The following is a 16,990-nucleotide window of genomic DNA, read 5'->3' as shown; positions in this document are numbered from 1 at the left end:
CGCAGGGTGCGGCGGGGGCGGACGCTCAGGAGCGCGCAGGGTGCGGCGGGGGCGGACGCTCAGGAGCGCGCAGGGTGCGGCGGGGGCGGACGCTCAGGAGCGCGCAGGGTGCGGCGGGGGCGGACGCTCAGGAGCGCGCAGGGTGCGGCGGGGGCGGACGCTCAGGAGCGCGCAGGGTGCGGCGGGGGCGGACGCTCAGGAGCGCGCAGGGTGCGGCGGGGGCGGACGCTCAGGAGCGCGCAGGGTGCGGCGGGGGCGGACGCTCAGGAGCGCGCAGGGTGCGGCGGGGGCGGACGCTCAGGAGCGCGCAGGGTGCGGCGGGGGCGGACGCTCAGGAGCGCGCAGGGTGCGGCGGGGGCGGACGCTCAGGAGCGCGCAGGGTGCAGCGGGGGCGGACGCTCAGGAGCACGCAGGGTGCGGCGGGGGCGGACGCTCAGGAGCACACAGGGTGCGGCGGGGGCGGATGCTCAGGAGTGTTTAACTGACATGATGCACCCTGCAACTTCAGAAAAGGTTCCCATGCTACTCTGACCTGTCTGTCTTCTGGGGGATCCACAGAGACAAAGGACTCCCAGAGCACCCTGGGGGGGATCCGCAGAGACAAGTCGCTTTTTAGTTCCCATAATTCAATGCTAGAATCAGTCCCATCCCCCCTCATCCTCATTGCCCCCCCGTGTTTGGGAGGACACCCCGATACTCACACTGGAGTCACTTTATAGAAAAAGTACTTTTATTTATAATAAAGCAGCAGTAGGCGCCGCCGCCCCCCACAGGCAGTTTCTTGGGGGGGGGGGGTCCCCACATGATTTAAAGTCTCACAGGTTCCCCCACTATGGCGTCCAATCCAGAAAGTCCCAGGAGTCACATGGGTGTACCAGGAACCGCCTTGGATAAAGGAGAGACCGCCCCCATGTGGTGGGCCCCCGGTGGCACATCCGGTCCACGTATCTCCTCACAGGAAGGCGCAGAGCTTCTCCATCTCCCGCGGGTTGAAATTCGTCAGGAACATCAACTCCTCCTTCCCCCGATCCGTCCGCGCTACAAACACAAAACACACGGCGTCCAATCAGATTCCACAATGACCGTCACATGACAAATCCCCAGCAGGACACACCCACCTTTCTCATGCTGGATCCATTTCCTCTCCACGTAGTACCGGAAGCAGCTCTCGAACTCCTTCTCGCTGTATCTGGACACTTGGATGGGGATGAAGGGGTCCAGGAAATCAAATCCCTCCTGAAATACGAGACTATTGAGGAACAGTGACCTCCCCGCCCCCGCTTTTCCAGATGGCGCCCTCCCCCCCCAACACGAGAAGGGAGTGTACACCCAAAAGAGAACCTGCCCTCTCTATTATAACATCGCAGCACCCAGGGCCTTGGGTACCCCCCCTTTACCCCTTATGGGTGGGATTTGTGTACCTCCTATGATTGGAGGGACCCCTCCGGGGCACAGAGGAGGATGAACAATGGCGGGCGTCACTCACCTTCCCCAGGAGCGCCTGCGGCAGATACGCGGATTTCGAGTGGAATAATGACCCAGTCTGGCTGACCTCCAGGACAACAGCGCCCCCTGTCTGTGGGGAGAAAGATCTATAATACACCAACAGAAAAATATCTGCCTCCTCCCATCACCCCGCCCATGTCCGGCCCCTGAATAGCTGTAGGGGGGGGGGGTCTTACCCAATCATTTTTCAGCATCTTCTGGAAGTTGTGGACGAGTGTCAGCTCTTTGGGAGACAGCTGAGATGGAGAAATGAGAGGAAGGTTATGTGTGGTGGGTGTGGGTGAGGGGAGGGCAGACATGGGCAGGGGTGGGCACTCACAATGCTCCTGTCCTCCTTCTTCAGGCTGCTCCTCCCCCACAGACTGTTGGCCCCGTCTATAGACACCAGGACCCGAAACGCGTCTCCTCCGCTCTGTCTCTTCAGCTCCTTCAGCACCACGCCCACCACGTCACTGGCCGTCTTCACCCGGGTCAGCCCCTGAGGAGAACAAGACCGTGTTACTACTTATGCCACAGCCCCCCCTGAGGGTGGGGCGCCCACACATCACTACGCGCCCCCCCCCCCCCCCACTTCGTGTTACCCCCGGTTCTATATGTGTGGTTTGTATTGCAAGAATGAGGGGGCACTTTCACTTGGGACATTAATATTTCTGAACAATATCCCTCAAGAAATATGTGAAGATAAAAGGAGTTCCTCCTTCCAACTGCAGGAATATTGCATGAGCTCGGTCTCAGACTTTTTACAAGATGGATCCCATTGTTCTATTGCACTAGAACCCCCCCCCAAGGGGACCGCCCACACATCACCGCCCCTTGCGCAGAACCACTGAATGGAGAAGCAGTCTTGTGTATGAGGTCACAAGATTCTGGGGGTCCCCCCGGCACACACAATCTTACCTGATCCACCAGAGCACCCAGTGGTGTCCCCTCCTCGGTGGCCTCCCGTTTACTCCAAGCGTACCGCTGTTGGGTCCTAATCTGCAACACAAACATACCCAGATCACAGGGGGCGGGACCAATTCCGGGGTCCACATCCCGACAGGACAGGAGCCGCCCCCCCCACATCTCCCAACAGGACAGGAGCCGCCCCCCCCCACATCTCCCAACAGGACAGGAGCCGCCCCCCCCCACATCTCCCAACAGGACAGGAGCCGCCCCCCCCCCCCCCCACATCTCCCAACAGGACAGGAGCCGCCCCCCCCCCCCCACATCTCCCAACAGGACAGGAGCCGCCCCCCCCCACATCTCCCAACAGGACAGGAGCCGCCCCCCCCCCCACATCTCCCAACAGGACAGGAGCCGCCCCCCCCCCCCCCACATCTCCCAACAGGACAGGAGCCGCCCCCCCCCCCCCACATCTCCCAACAGGACAGGAGCCGCCCCCCCCCCCACATCTCCCAACAGGACAGGAGCCGCCCCCCCCCCCACATCTCCCAACAGGACAGGAGCCCCCCCCCCCCCACATCTCCCAACAGGACAGGAGCCGCCCCACCACATCTCCCAACAGGACAGGAGCCCCCCCACCACATCTCCCAACAGGACAGGACAAGGAATCTGCACCAATCAGCCCCACAGACAGTTACCTGTGAGAGGAACGGCTCATTAGAAGCTTTGAAGTGTTTAAGCCAAAGAGACGCCTCCAGTGGTTGGTCATATCTCTGCGTGTTATACGATGACATCATCAGTTCCTTACAGTTCTTCACCAGGAGGTGTGCTGGGGGCAGAAAGAGGGACTGCCTGTCACCAACCACCGCCAATACAACCCCCGACTACCCCCCTCCCCCGCTACAGACCCCTACACATGTCACCGACCACCCCTGCCACTGACCCCTCACCCTCAACGTGTCACCAACTTACATCCGCCCCCCACTACATGCATCACCAACTCACCTCTGCTACAGATGAACCCCCCCGCAAGTCACCAACTCCCCCTCACTACACACCCCAATTACCCCCTGCATGCATGATCCATAACCCCCATTACCCCCTGCAAACAACCACCTAGCACCCTTGATGAAAGGATCAGCTCCTTCTGCGGACCCTTTGGAGGCGAGTGGCGCCCTCTCCCGGATACGAATAGAGAAGGTCCCCAGAACTTACCGTCAGGTAGGTGCACTATGAGCCAGCCCTGGCTGTGGCAGTAGTGTAGGACGTGGCACAAGATCAGACTCTTCCCCGTCCCCGGCTTACCATCTGGGGGGTTCCAAGTGTTAAGGAAGAGAAGCATTGTGGGAAAAGAGGGGACTGCACTATTGGGGGGAGTGACTTGTCCCAGAGACCCTACAAGCCACACCCACCCTGTGCTGCCCCAGACCAACCCACCCCCATCATCGGGGTATCACTTCATTCCCCATACCAACCAACCCCCATCATCGGGGTATCACTTCATTCCCCGTGTCAGGAGAGTCCCCAAACCAACCAACCCCCACCATCGGGGTATCACTTCATTCCCCAAACCAACCCACCCCCATCATCATCGGGGTACCACTTCATTCCCCAGACCAACCAACCCCCATCATCGGGGTATCACTTCATCCCCCGTGTCAGGAGAGTCCCCAAACCAACCAACCCCCCATCATCGGGATATCACTTCATTCCCCAAACCAACCCACCCCCATCATCATCGGGGTACCACTTCATTCCCCAGACCAACCAACCCCCATCATCGGGGTATCACTTCATTCCCCATGTCAGGAGAGTCCCCAAACCAACCAACCCCCATCATCGGGGTATCACTTCATTCTCCATGTCAGGAGAGTCCCCAAACCAACCCACCCCCATCATCGGGGTATCACTTCATTCCCCGTGTCAGGAGAGTCCCCAAACCAACCAACCAACCCCCATCATCGGGGTATCACTTCATTCCCCGTGTCAGGAGAGTCCCCAAACCAACCAACCCCCATCATCGGGGTATCACTTCATTCCCCGTGTCAGGAGAGTCCCCAAACCAACCCCCACCATCGGGGGTATCACTTCATTCCCCGTGTCAGGAGAGTCCCCAAACCAACCAACCCCCATCATCGGGGTATCACTTCATTCCCCGTGTCAGGAGAGTCCCCAAACCAACCAACCAACCCCCATCATCGGGGTATCACTTCATTCCCCGTGTCAGGAGAGTCCCCAAACCAACCAACCCCCACCATCGGGGTATCACTTCATTCCCCATGTCAGGAGAGTCCCCAGACCAACCAACCCCCATCATCGGGGTATCACTTCATTCCCCGTGTCAGGAGAGTCCCCAAACCAACCCACCCCCATCATCGGGGTATCACTTCATTCTCCATGTCAGGAGAGTCCCCAAACCAACCAACCCCCATCATCGGGGTATCACTTCATTCCCCATGTCAGGAGAGTCCCCAAACCAACCAACCCCCATCATCGGGGTATCACTTCATTCCCTGTGTCAGGAGAGTCCCCAAACCAACCAACCCCCATCATCGGGGTATCACTTCATTCTCCGTGTCAGGAGAGTCCCCAGACCAACCAACCCCCATCATCGGGGTATCACTTCATTCCCCGTGTCAGGAGAGTCCCCAAACCAACCCACCCCCATCATCGGGGTATCACTTCATTCCCCGTGTCAGGAGAGTCCCCAGACCAACCCACCCCCACCATCGGGGTATCACTTCATTCCCCGTGTCAGGAGAGTCCCCAAATCAACCCACCCCCACCATCGGGGTATCACTTCATTCCCCGTGTCAGGAGAGTCCCCAAATCAACCAACCCCCATCATCGGGTTTCACTTCATTCCCCGTGTCAGGAGAGTCCCCAAACCAACCAACCCCCATCATCGGGGTATCACTTCATTCCCCGTGTCAGGAGAGTCCCCAAACCAACCAACCCCCATCATCGGGGTATCACTTCATTCCCCGTGTCAGGAGAGTCCCCAAACCAACCAACCCCCATCATCGGGGTATCACTTCATTCCCCGTGTCAGGAGAGTCCCCAGACCAACCAACCCCCATCATCGGGGTATCACTTCATTCCCCGTGTCAGGAGAGTCCCCAAACCAACCAACCCCCACCATCGGGGTATCACTTCATTCCCCGTGTCAGGAGAGTCCCCAAACCAACCAACCCCCATCATCGGGTTTCACTTCATTCCCCATGTCAGGAGAGTCCCCAAACCAACCAACCAACCCCCATCATCGGGGTATCACTTCATTCCCCGTGTCAGGAGAGTCCCCAAACCAACCAACCCCCATCATCGGGGTATCACTTCATTCCCCGCGTCAGGAGAGTCCCCAAACCAACCAACCCCCACCATCGGGGTACCACTTTATTCCCCGTGTCAGGAGAGTCCCCAAACCAACCAACCAACCCCCATCATCGGGTATCACTTCATTCCCCGTGTCAGGAGAGTCCCCAAACCAACCAACCCCCACCATCGGGGTACCACTTTATTCCCCGTGTCAGGAGAGTCCCCAAACCAACCAACCCCCACCATCGGGGTACCACTTTATTCCCCGTGTCAGAAGAGTCCCCAAACCAACCCACCCCCATCATCATCGGGGTATCACTTCATTCCCCGTGTCAGGAGAGTCCCCAAACCAACCAACCCCCATCATCGGGGTATCACTTCATTCCCCGTGTCAGGAGAGTCCCCAAACCAACCAACCCCCATCATCGGGGTATCACTTCATTCCCCGTGTCAGGAGAGTCCCCAAACCAACCAACCAACCCCCATCATCGGGGTATCACTTCATTCCCCGTGTCAGGAGAGTCCCCAAACCAACCAACCCCCACCATCGGGGTATCACTTCATTCCCCGTGTCAGGAGAGTCCCCAAACCAACCAACCCCCATCATCGGGTTTCACTTCATTCCCCATGTCAGGAGAGTCCCCAAACCAACCAACCAACCCCCATCATCGGGGTATCACTTCATTCCCCGTGTCAGGAGAGTCCCCAAACCAACCAACCCCCACCATCGGGGTACCACTTTATTCCCCGTGTCAGGAGAGTCCCCAAACCAACCAACCCCCATCATCGGGTTTCACTTCATTCCCCATGTCAGGAGAGTCCCCAAACCAACCAACCAACCCCCATCATCGGGGTATCACTTCATTCCCCGTGTCAGGAGAGTCCCCAAACCAACCAACCCCCACCATCGGGGTACCACTTTATTCCCCGTGTCAGGAGAGTCCCCAAACCAACCAACCCCCATCATCGGGTTTCACTTCATTCCCCATGTCAGGAGAGTCCCCAAACCAACCAACCAACCCCCATCATCGGGGTATCACTTCATTCCCCGTGTCAGGAGAGTCCCCAAACCAACCAACCCCCATCATCGGGGTATCACTTCATTCCCCGTGTCAGGAGAGTCCCCAGACCAACCCACCCCCATCATCATCGGGGTATCACTTCATTCCCCGTGTCAGGAGAGTCCCCAAACCAACCAACCCCCCCATCATCGGGGTGTCACTTCATTCCCCGTGTCAGGAGAGTCCCCAAACCAACCAACCAACCCCCATCATCGGGGTATCACTTCATTCCCCATGTCAGGAGAGTCCCCAAACCAACCAACCCCCCATCATCGGGGTATCACTTCATTCCCCGTGTCAGGAGAGTCCCCAGACCAACCAACCCCCATCATCGGGGTATCACTTCATTCCCCGTGTCAGGAGAGTCCCCAAACCAACCAACCCCCATCATCGGGGTATCACTTCATTCCCCGTGTCAGGAGAGTCCCCAAACCAACCAACCCCCATCATCGGGTTTCACTTCATTCCCCGTGTCAGGAGAGTCCCCAAATCAACCAACCCCCATCATCGGGTTTCACTTCATTCCCCGTGTCAGGAGAGTCCCCAAACCAACCAACCCCCATCATCGGGGTATCACTTCATTCCCCGTGTCAGGAGAGTCCCCAAACCAACCAACCCCCATCATCGGGGTATCACTTCATTCCCCGTGTCAGGAGAGTCCCCAAACCAACCAACCGTCATCATCGGGGTATCACTTCATTCCCCGTGTCAGGAGAGTCCCCAAACCAACCCACCCCCATCATCGGGGTATCACTTCATTCCCCGTGTCAGGAGAGTCCCCAAATCAACCAACCCCCATCATCGGGTATCACTTCATTCCCCGTGTCAGGAGAGTCCCCAAACCAACCAACCCCCATCATCGGGGTATCACTTCATTCCCCGTGTCAGGAGAGTCCCCAAACCAACCCACCCCCACCATCGGGGTATCACTTCATTCCCCATGTCAGGAGAGTCCCCAAACCAACCAACCCCCATCATCGGGTATCACTTCATTCCCCGTGTCAGGAGAGTCCCCAAACCAACCAACCCCCATCATCGGGGTATCACTTCATTCCCCGTGTCAGGAGAGTCCCCAAACCAACCAACCCCCATCATCGGGGTATCACTTCATTCCCCGTGTCAGGAGAGTCCCCAGACCAACCCACCCCCATCATCATCGGGGTATCACTTCATTCCCCGTGTCAGGAGAGTCCCCAAACCAACCAACCCCCCATCATCGGGGTATCACTTCATTCCCCGTGTCAGGAGAGTCCCCAGACCAACCAACCCCCACCATCGGGGTATCACTTCATTCCCCGTGTCAGGAGAGTCCCCAGACCAACCAACCCCCATCATCGGGGTATCACTTCATTCCCCGTGTCAGGAGAGTCCCCAAATCAACCAACCCCCATCATCGGGGTATCACTTCATTCCCCGTGTCAGGAGAGTCCCCAAACCAACCAACCCCCATCATCGGGTTTCACTTCATTCCCCGTGTCAGGAGAGTCCCCAGACCAACCAACCGTCATCATCGGGGTATCACTTCATTCCCCGTGTCAGGAGAGTCCCCAGACCAACCAACCCCCATCATCGGGGTATCACTTCATTCCCCGTGTCAGGAGAGTCCCCAAACCAACCCACCCCCATCATCATCGGGGTATCACTTCATTCCCCGTGTCAGGAGAGTCCCCAGACCAACCAACCCCCATCATCGGGGTATCACTTCATTCCCCGTGTCAGGAGAGTCCCCAAATCAACCAACCCCCATCATCGGGTATCACTTCATTCCCCATGTCAGGAGAGTCCCCAAACCAACCAACCCCCATCATCGGGGTATCACTTCATTCCCCATGTCAGGAGAGACCCCAAACCAACCAACCCCCATCATCGGGGTATCACTTCATTCCCCGTGTCAGGAGAGTCCCCAAACCAACCAACCCCCACCATCGGGGTATCACTTCATTCCCCGTGTCAGGAGAGTCCCCACACTGAGGAAGCCCACCCAGGAACATGGAAGGATACAGAGGACGTAGCGTGCCGCAGGTCGGGAGAAGTCCGTCTTCTTCAGATAGGAGATGAGTTCTATGGCGGGCCGGCGCACCATCAGGGAGGTCTCATTGAAGGTCTTACACTGGGGGGGGGAGGGAAGAGTGAATACAGAGATCAGTGGAGGAGGGGCGGATAGGATCACCCCGTTAGAGGCGGGACTCACCTGTAGTTGGAAGCGCGGGGGAAGGCCGTGGGGGAAGATGGACTTCACCTGGCTGGAAGGGATGGAGTAGAACTGAGCCTCATGGTCCTCCATGTGCTGGGCCTGGAAAACACAGCAAGGTTATGGGAGTGGTGACACAGGACCCCCCCATATATCCCACAGGACCCCCCCATATATCACACAGACCATCACCCCGAAACAGGACCCCCCCATATATCCCACAGACCGGCACCCCGACACAGGACCCCCCCATATATCCCACAGACCGGCACCCCGACACAGGACCCCCCATATATCACACAGGACCCCCCATATATCACACAGACCGGCACCCCGACACAGGACCGCCCCCATATATCCCACAGACCATCACCCCGACACAGGACCCCCCCCCCCCATGTATATCACACAGACCATCACCCCAACACAGGACCCCCCCCCATATATCACACAGGACCCCCCCATATATCACACAGACCGTCACCCCGACACAGGACCCCCCCCCATATATCACACAGGACCCCCCCATATATCACACAGACCGTCACCCCGACACAGGACCCCCCCCATATATCACACAGGACCCCCCCCCATATATCCCACAGACCATCACCCCGACACAGGACCCCCCCCATATATCCCACAGACCATCACCCCGACACAGGACCCCCCCCCCATGTATATCACACAGACCGTCACCCCAACACAGGACCCCCCCATATATCACACAGACCATCACCCCGACACAGGACCCCCCCCCATGTATATCACACAGACCATCACCCCAACACAGGACCCCCCCATATATCACACAGACCGGCACCCCGACACAGGACCCCCCCCCATATATCACACAGGACCCCCCCATATATCACACAGACCGTCACCCCGACACAGGACCCCCCCATATATCACACAGGACCCCCCCCATATATCCCACAGACCATCACCCCGACACAGGACCCCCCATGTATATCCCACAGACCATCACCCCGACACAGGACCCCCCATGTATATCCCACAGACCATCACCCCGACACAGGACCCCCCATATATCCCACAGACCATCACCCCGACACAGGACCCCCCATATATCCCACAGACCATCACCCCGACACAGGACCCCCCATGTATATCCCACAGACCATCACCCCGACACAGGACCCCCCGTATATCCCACAGACCATCACCCCGACACAGGACCCCCCATGTATATCCCACAGACCATCACCCCGACACAGGACCCCCCATGTATATCCCACAGACCATCACCCCGACACAGGACCCCCCCCCCCCATGTATATCCCACAGACCATCACCCCGACACAGGACCCCCCCCCCCCCCATGTATATCCCACAGACCATCACCCCGACACAGGACCCCCCCCCCCCATGTATATCCCACAGACCATCACCCTGACACAGGACACCCCCATATATCACACAGACCATCACCCCGACACAGGACCCCCCCCATGTATATCACACAGACCATCACCCCGACACAAGACGCCCCCCCCCCCATGTATATCCCACAGACCAGCACCCTGACACAGGACCCCCCATATATCACACAGACCATTATCTCTGCTATTGTGTGAAGCAGTTCTGTGTTGATATTTATGATAATGTGTATTGTATAGTCGGTGAGCTAGGAGACGTCAAGACTACCCTGAAAGGTCATATCTCCGAGTCACCTGTCTGGTTAAAGGATTAGTTCATTTCGGCTCACGTTAATTAGGTTTCTGGTTACAGTTTGTATTGTCATCATGGTGGGTTGTTTTTTTGTGAGATCTCAAATAAAGCAATTTATTCCTCATGTACTCCAAGACTGGTGTTGCCCAGTTCTTGGGGGGTCCTATAGCCAGATCCATTGGCCTCGTGTTCTAGGACTTGGGAAGCAACATGGAGGTCACCACTGGAGTCCTCTTCCCCTCCCCCATGATGACATCACAGAGCTGGTGGATGTTGGAGACCTTCCCCTCCTCCACCTTCCCTCTGAGGATGCCCCACAGATGATCAATAGGGTTTAGGTCTGGAGACATGCTTGGCCAGTCCATCACCTTTACCCTCAGCTTCTTTAGCAAGGCAGTGGTGGTGTTGGAGGTGTGTTTGGGGTGGTTATCATGTTGGAATACTGCCCTGCGGTCCAGTCTCTGAAGGGAGGGGATCATGCTCTGCTTCAGTATGTCACAGTACATGTTGGCATTCATGGTCCCCTCAATGATCTGTAGCCCCCCAGTGCCGGCAGCACTCATGCAGCCCCAGACCATGACACCCCCACCACCATGCCTGACTGTAGACAAGACACACTTGTCTTTGTCCTCCTCACCTGGTTGCCCCCACACACGCCTGACACCATCTGACACCAAATACCTTTATCTTGGTCTCATCAGAGCACAGGACATGGTTCCAGTAATCCATCTCCTTAGTCTGCTTGTCTTCAGAAAACTGTTTGTGGTCTTTCTTGTGCATCATCTTTAGAAGAGGCTTCCTTCTGGGACGACAGCCATGCAGACCAATTTGATGCAGTGTGCGGCGTATGGTCTGAGCACTGACAGGCTGACCCCCCCACCCCTACAACCTCTGCAGCAATGCTGGCAGCACTCATACGTCTATTTCCCAAAGACAACCTCTGGATATGATGCTGATCACGTGACCTCAACTTTTCTGGTGGACCATGGCGAGGCCTGTTCTGAGGGGAACCCGTCCTGTTATACCGCTGTATGGTCTTGGCCACCTGAGGACGGGTCATCTGATAATAATCCCCCCTCCCCCCATCAGAACAGTGATGACGGTGATCTGTGCCGCCTGCAGGGTGTCTGAAAACAATCGGATCATCCAAATCCCATCATCCCGTTCACCATGGCGACCAGACTGGGGTCTTCCCACTTACCGGATCGCTCTCACTGGTCCGGAAGATTTGTCTGTGGGCGGGGCTTTCTACAGGGGAAGCGGCATCCGACAACCCCCTCTGAGGAACCGCCAGAGAGAAAACCAACTGAAGGGAAGAAACAAACGTCAGACCAATCCTTTACATCGTCCCCGCCCATTACCCCTCCTCTACCCCGCCCATCGCCCTCCTCCACCCCGCCCATCGCCCCTCCTCTACCCCGCCCAGTGCCCCATCCTCTACCCCGCCCATCGCCCCATCCTCTACCCCGCCCATCGCCCCTCCTCTACCCCGCCCATCGCCCCTCCTCTACCCCGCCCATCGCCCCCTCCTCTACCCCGCCCATCGCCCCTCCTCTACCCCGCCCATCGCCCCTCCTCTACCCCGCCCAGTGCCCCTCCTCTACCCCGCCCATCGCCCCTCCTCTACCCCGCCCATCGCCCCTCCTCTACCCCGCCCATCGCCCCTCCTCTACCCCGCCCATTACCTCTCCTCTACCCCTCCCATTACCTCTCCTCTTCCTCGCCCAGTGCCCCTCCTCTACCCCGCCCATCGCCCCTCCTCTACCCCGCCCATCGCCCCTCCTCTACCCCGCCCATCGCCCCTCCTCTACCCCGCCCATTACCTCTCCTCTACCCCTCCCATTACCTCTCCTCTTCCTCGCCCAGTGCCCCTCCTCTACCCCGCCCATCGCCCCTCCTCTACCCCGCCCATCGCCTCTCCTCTACCCCGCCCATCACCTTTCTCCTCTACCCCCGCACCTCTCCTCTACCCCGCCCATTACCTCACCTCTACCCCGCCCAGTGCCCCTCCTCTACCCCGCCCAGTGCCCCTCCTCTACCCCGCCCATCACCTCACCTCTACCCCGCCCATCACCCCCCTCCTCTACCCCGCCCATTACCCCCCTCCTCTACCCCGCCCATCACCCCCCTCCTCTACCCCGCCCATCACCTCTCTTGTACCCCTCCCATCACCCCTCCTCTACCCCGCCCATCACCCCACTCCTCTACCCCGCCCAGTACCCCACCTAATACCCTGTCCTCTACCCCGCCCCCATCCAATACCCTGCCCTCTACACCACACCCACTCAGTACACCATACTCTACCCCACCCCGTGCACAGAAACCTGCCCTCTACCCAGCCCCCGCCCAGTACCCCATTTTTTGTCCCGCTTGTTATCCTTCCCTTCTCATCCCCATACACTATAACATACTAAAGACAAAGTGCTGATCACCCCCCAATAATTCTCACATACTCCCTGATAACGGACTCACCCTCCAGGGGGATCTGTGGAGACACCTCGCCAACATCTCTACAAGACACAAAGGAAAAATCACCAGTCCACCCCTCCGGCACCAGAATCCCCTCCCCCAACACCGGTCCTCCGTCCCCTCCCCCTCCGGCACCAGAATCCCCTCCCCCAACACCGGTCCTCCGTCCCCTCCCCCTCCGGCACCAGAATCCCCTCCCCCAACACCGGTCCTCCGTCCCCTCCCCCTCCGGCACCAGAATCCCCTCCCCCAACACCGGTCCTCCGTCCCCTCCCCCTCCGGCACCAGAATCCCCTCCCCCAACACCGGTCCTCCGTCCCCTCCCACTCCGGCACCAGAATCCCCTCCCCCAACACCGGTCCTCCGTCCCCTCCCACTCCGGCACCAGAATCCCCTCCCCCAACACCGGTCCTCCGTCCCCTCCCCCTCCGGCACCAGAATCCCCTCCCCCAACACCGGTCCTCCGTCCCCTCCCCCTCCGGCACCAGAATCCCCTCCCCCAACACCGGTCCTCCGTCCCCTCCCACTCCGGCACCAGAATCCCCTCCCCCAACACCGGTCCTCCGTCCCCTCCCACTCCGGCACCAGAATCCCCTCCCCCAACACCGGTCCTCCGTCCCCTCCCACTCCGGCACCAGAATCCCCTCCCCCAACACCGGTCCTCCGTCCCCTCCCACTCCGGCACCAGAATCCCCTCCCCCAACACCGGTCCTCCGTCCCCTCCCACTCCGGCACCAGAATCCCCTCCCCCAACACCGGTCCTCCGTCCCCTCCCACTCCGGCACCAGAATCCCCTCCCCCAACACCGGTCCTCCGTCCCCTCCCACTCCGGCACCAGAATCCCCTCCCCCAACACCGGTCCTCCGTCCCCTCCCACTCCGGCACCAGAATCCCCTCCCCCAACACCGGTCCTCCGTCCCCTCCCACTCCGGCACCAGAATCCCCTCCCCCAACACCGGTCCTCCGTCCCCTCCCACTCCGGCACCAGAATCCCCTCCCCCAACACCGGTCCTCCGTCCCCTCCCACTCCGGCACCAGAATCCCCTCCCCCAACACCGGTCCTCCGTCCCCTCCCACTCCGGCACCAGAATCCCCTCCCCCAACACCGGTCCTCCGTCCCCTCCCACTCCGGCACCAGAATCCCCTCCCCCAACACCGGTCCTCCGTCCCCTCCCACTCCGGCACCAGAATCCCCTCCCCCAACACCGGTCCTCCGTCCCCTCCCACTCCGGCACCAGAATCCCCTCCCCCAACACCGGTCCTCCGTCCCCTCCCACTCCGGCACCAGAATCCCCTCCCCCAACACCGGTCCTCCGTCCCCTCCCACTCCGGCACCAGAATCCCCTCCCCCAACACCGGTCCTCCGTCCCCTCCCACTCCGGCACCAGAATCCCCTCCCCCAACACCGGTCCTCCGTCCCCTCCCACTCCGGCACCAGAATCCCCTCCCCCAACACCGGTCCTCCGTCCCCTCCCACTCCGGCACCAGAATCCCCTCCCCCAACACCGGTCCTCCGTCCCCTCTCCCTCCGGCACCAGAATCCCCTCCCCCAACACCGGTCCTCCGTCCCCTCTCCCTCCGGCACCAGAATCCCCTCCCCCAACACCGGTCCTCCGTCCCCTCCCACTCCGGCACCAGAATCCCCTCCCCCAACACCGGTCCTCCGTCCCCTCCTACTCCGGCACCAGAATCCCCTCCCCCAACACCGGTCCTCCGTCCCCTCTCCCTCCGGCACCAGAATCCCCTCCCCCAACACCGGTCCTCCGTCCCCTCCCACTCCGGCACCAGAATCCCCTCCCCCAACACCGGTCCTCCGTCCCCTCCCCCTCCGACACCAGAATCCCCTCCCCCAACACCGGTCCTCCGTCCCCTCCCCCTCCGACACCAGAATCCCCTCCCCCAACACCGGTCCTCCGTCCCCTCCCCCTCCGACACCAGAATCCCCTCCCCCAACACCGGTCCTCCGTCCCCTCCCCCTCCGACACCAGAATCCCCTCCCCCAACACCGGTCCTCCGTCCCCTCCCCCTCCGACACCAGAATCCCCTCCCCCAACACCGGTCCTCCGTCCCCTCCCACTCCGACACCAGAATCCCCTCCCCCAACACCGGTCCTCCGTCCCCTCCCACTCCGGCACCAGAATCCCCTCCCCCAACACCGGTCCTCCGTCCCCTCCCACTCCGACACCAGAATCCCCTCCCCCAACACCGATCCTCCGTCCCCTCCATCACCAATATGCCCTCCCTCAACACCGGTCCTTCAGTCCCCCCCGTCCAACACCCTCCCTGGTCCACCGTCCTCCCCTCCATCACCAATATGGCCTCCCCCAACACAGGTCCTCGGTCCTACCCGCCGGCCCCGGTCCTCCCTCCCCCCCTCCAACACCCTCTCTGGTCCACCGTCCTCCCCTCCAACACCTTCCCCAGTCCTCCCTCCTTCCCTCCAACACCCTCCCTGATCCACCGTCCTCCCCCCTCGGTCCTCCCTCTTCCCCTCCGACCCTGGTCCTCCGGCCTCCCCTCCGACGTCCCCGGTCCACCCCCTGACCCCGGTCCTCCCCTCCTCCATCCTCCGACCCCGGTCCACCGTCCTCCGACCCCGGTCCTCCCCTCTGACCCCCGTCCTCCCCTCCGACACCGGTCCACCGTCCTCCCCTCCGACACCGGTCCACCGGTCCACCGTCCTACCCCAGTCCTCCGTCCTCCCCTCCGACTCATAGTCCTCCCTCCTCCGACCCCGGTCCCCCCTCCCTCCCTCGACCCCGGTCCTCCCTCCCTCCCTCCCCCGACCCCGGTCCTCCCTCCCTCCCTCTCTCCCCGACCCCAGTCCCCCCTCCCTCCCTCCCTCTCTCCCCGACCCCAGTCCCCCCTCCCTCCCTCTCTCCCCCGGTCCTCCCTCCCTCCCTCTCTCCCCCGACCCCGATCCTCCCCTCCTCCGGCCCCGGTCCTCCCCCCGACCCCGGTCCTCCCCTCCTCCCTCCTCTGACCCCGGTCCACCCCCCCGACCCCAGTCCTGCCCTCCGACCCTGGTCCTCCCCCCGACCCTGGTCCACCCCCCAAACATCGGTCCTCCCTCCTCCGACCCCGGTCCAACCCCGCGACCCCGGTCCTGCCCTCTGACCCTGGTCCTCCCCCCGACCTCCCTCCTCTGACCCCGGTCCTGCCTCCTCCGACCCCAGTCCTCCCCCCCGACCCCGGTCCACCCCCCAAACATCGGTCCTCCCTCCTCCGACCCCATTCCAACCCCCGCGACCCCGGTCCTGCCCTCTGACCCTGGTCCTCCCCCCGGTCCTCCCCTCCTCCGACCCCGGTCCTCCCCTCCTCCGACCCCGGTCCTCCCCTCCGACGCTCCTCTGACCCCAGTCCACCCCTCAGACCCCGGTCCTCCCTCCTCCGACCCCGGTCCTCCTCTGACCCCAGTCCACCCCCCAGACCCCGGTCCTGCCTCCTCCGACCCCGGTCCTCCTCTGACCCCAGTCCGCCCCCCTGACCCCAGACTTCCCTCCTCCGATCCCGGTCCTCCCCCACTGATATCAGGTTTCTGGTCGGTATTCGGGGCCCTCCGGCCGGTTTCCTATTTTTCTCACCTTCTCTCACGCTCACACACTGTCAGATTCACTGGAAATGTCAGCGCACAGTGATGTCGTCATTAGCAGGTGACACAAAGGAAGTAACTCCGCCGCCATCTTCCTCTCGGGAGGGTAAATACGTCATCATATCGTGCTAAGCGGAGAGGCGGGGCTGACGCGTGATTGCGCAGAAACATGAATCTGAACTGTATGCTCCTCCACCAGCCAATCAGAATTCTGTCCTCTATAATACAATCCATAGAATATAGGGAGAGAGGAAAGTAATCCTAGAGGGTGTCCAA

At 60.6% G+C, this 16,990-nt stretch overlaps 1 protein-coding gene across 1 annotated transcript; it reads right to left on the bottom strand.

Annotated features, from left to right (window-relative positions):
* Positions 1 to 712: 712 nt before the first annotated feature.
* DAP3 (death associated protein 3) lies at positions 713 to 16,826 on the bottom strand. Its single transcript, XM_077463796.1, has 13 exons — positions 16,707 to 16,826; positions 13,126 to 13,163; positions 11,855 to 11,959; positions 8,959 to 9,060; positions 8,769 to 8,877; positions 3,607 to 3,699; positions 3,090 to 3,220; positions 2,404 to 2,484; positions 1,826 to 1,984; positions 1,683 to 1,742; positions 1,487 to 1,576; positions 1,119 to 1,236; positions 713 to 1,038 (listed from the first exon to the last, which is right to left on the bottom strand). Exons 2-13 carry the CDS (start codon positions 13,159 to 13,161, stop codon positions 953 to 955), a joined length of 1,170 nt encoding a protein of 389 aa, XP_077319922.1. The 5' UTR covers positions 13,162 to 13,163; positions 16,707 to 16,826; the 3' UTR covers positions 713 to 952.
* Positions 16,827 to 16,990: the final 164 nt, after the last annotated feature.

This window comes from Lithobates pipiens, unplaced genomic scaffold (assembly GCF_037356315.1).
Source record: "Lithobates pipiens isolate NorthernLeopardFrog02 unplaced genomic scaffold, aLitPip1_a1.2 Scaffold_30, whole genome shotgun sequence".
NCBI classification, from domain to species: domain Eukaryota; kingdom Metazoa; phylum Chordata; class Amphibia; order Anura; family Ranidae; genus Lithobates; species Lithobates pipiens.
Note: the sequence above shows the minus strand (reverse complement) of the source record. Positions and strands in the feature narration are given on the sequence as shown.

Bases quoted from the DNA above. Each gene is read 5' to 3' on its own strand.
- DAP3 (XM_077463796.1), bottom strand. From the start codon at position 13,161: ATGTTGGCGAGGTGTCTCCACAGATCCCCCTGGAGG. The intron at 3,221-3,606 runs GTAAGTTCTGGG...TTCTGCCCCCAG, and splicing joins CATAGTGCACCTACCTGACG to CACACCTCCTGGTGAAGAAC. The intron at 1,743-1,825 runs GTGAGTGCCCAC...TCTCCATCTCAG, and splicing joins AGAAGGAGGACAGGAGCATT to CTGTCTCCCAAAGAGCTGAC.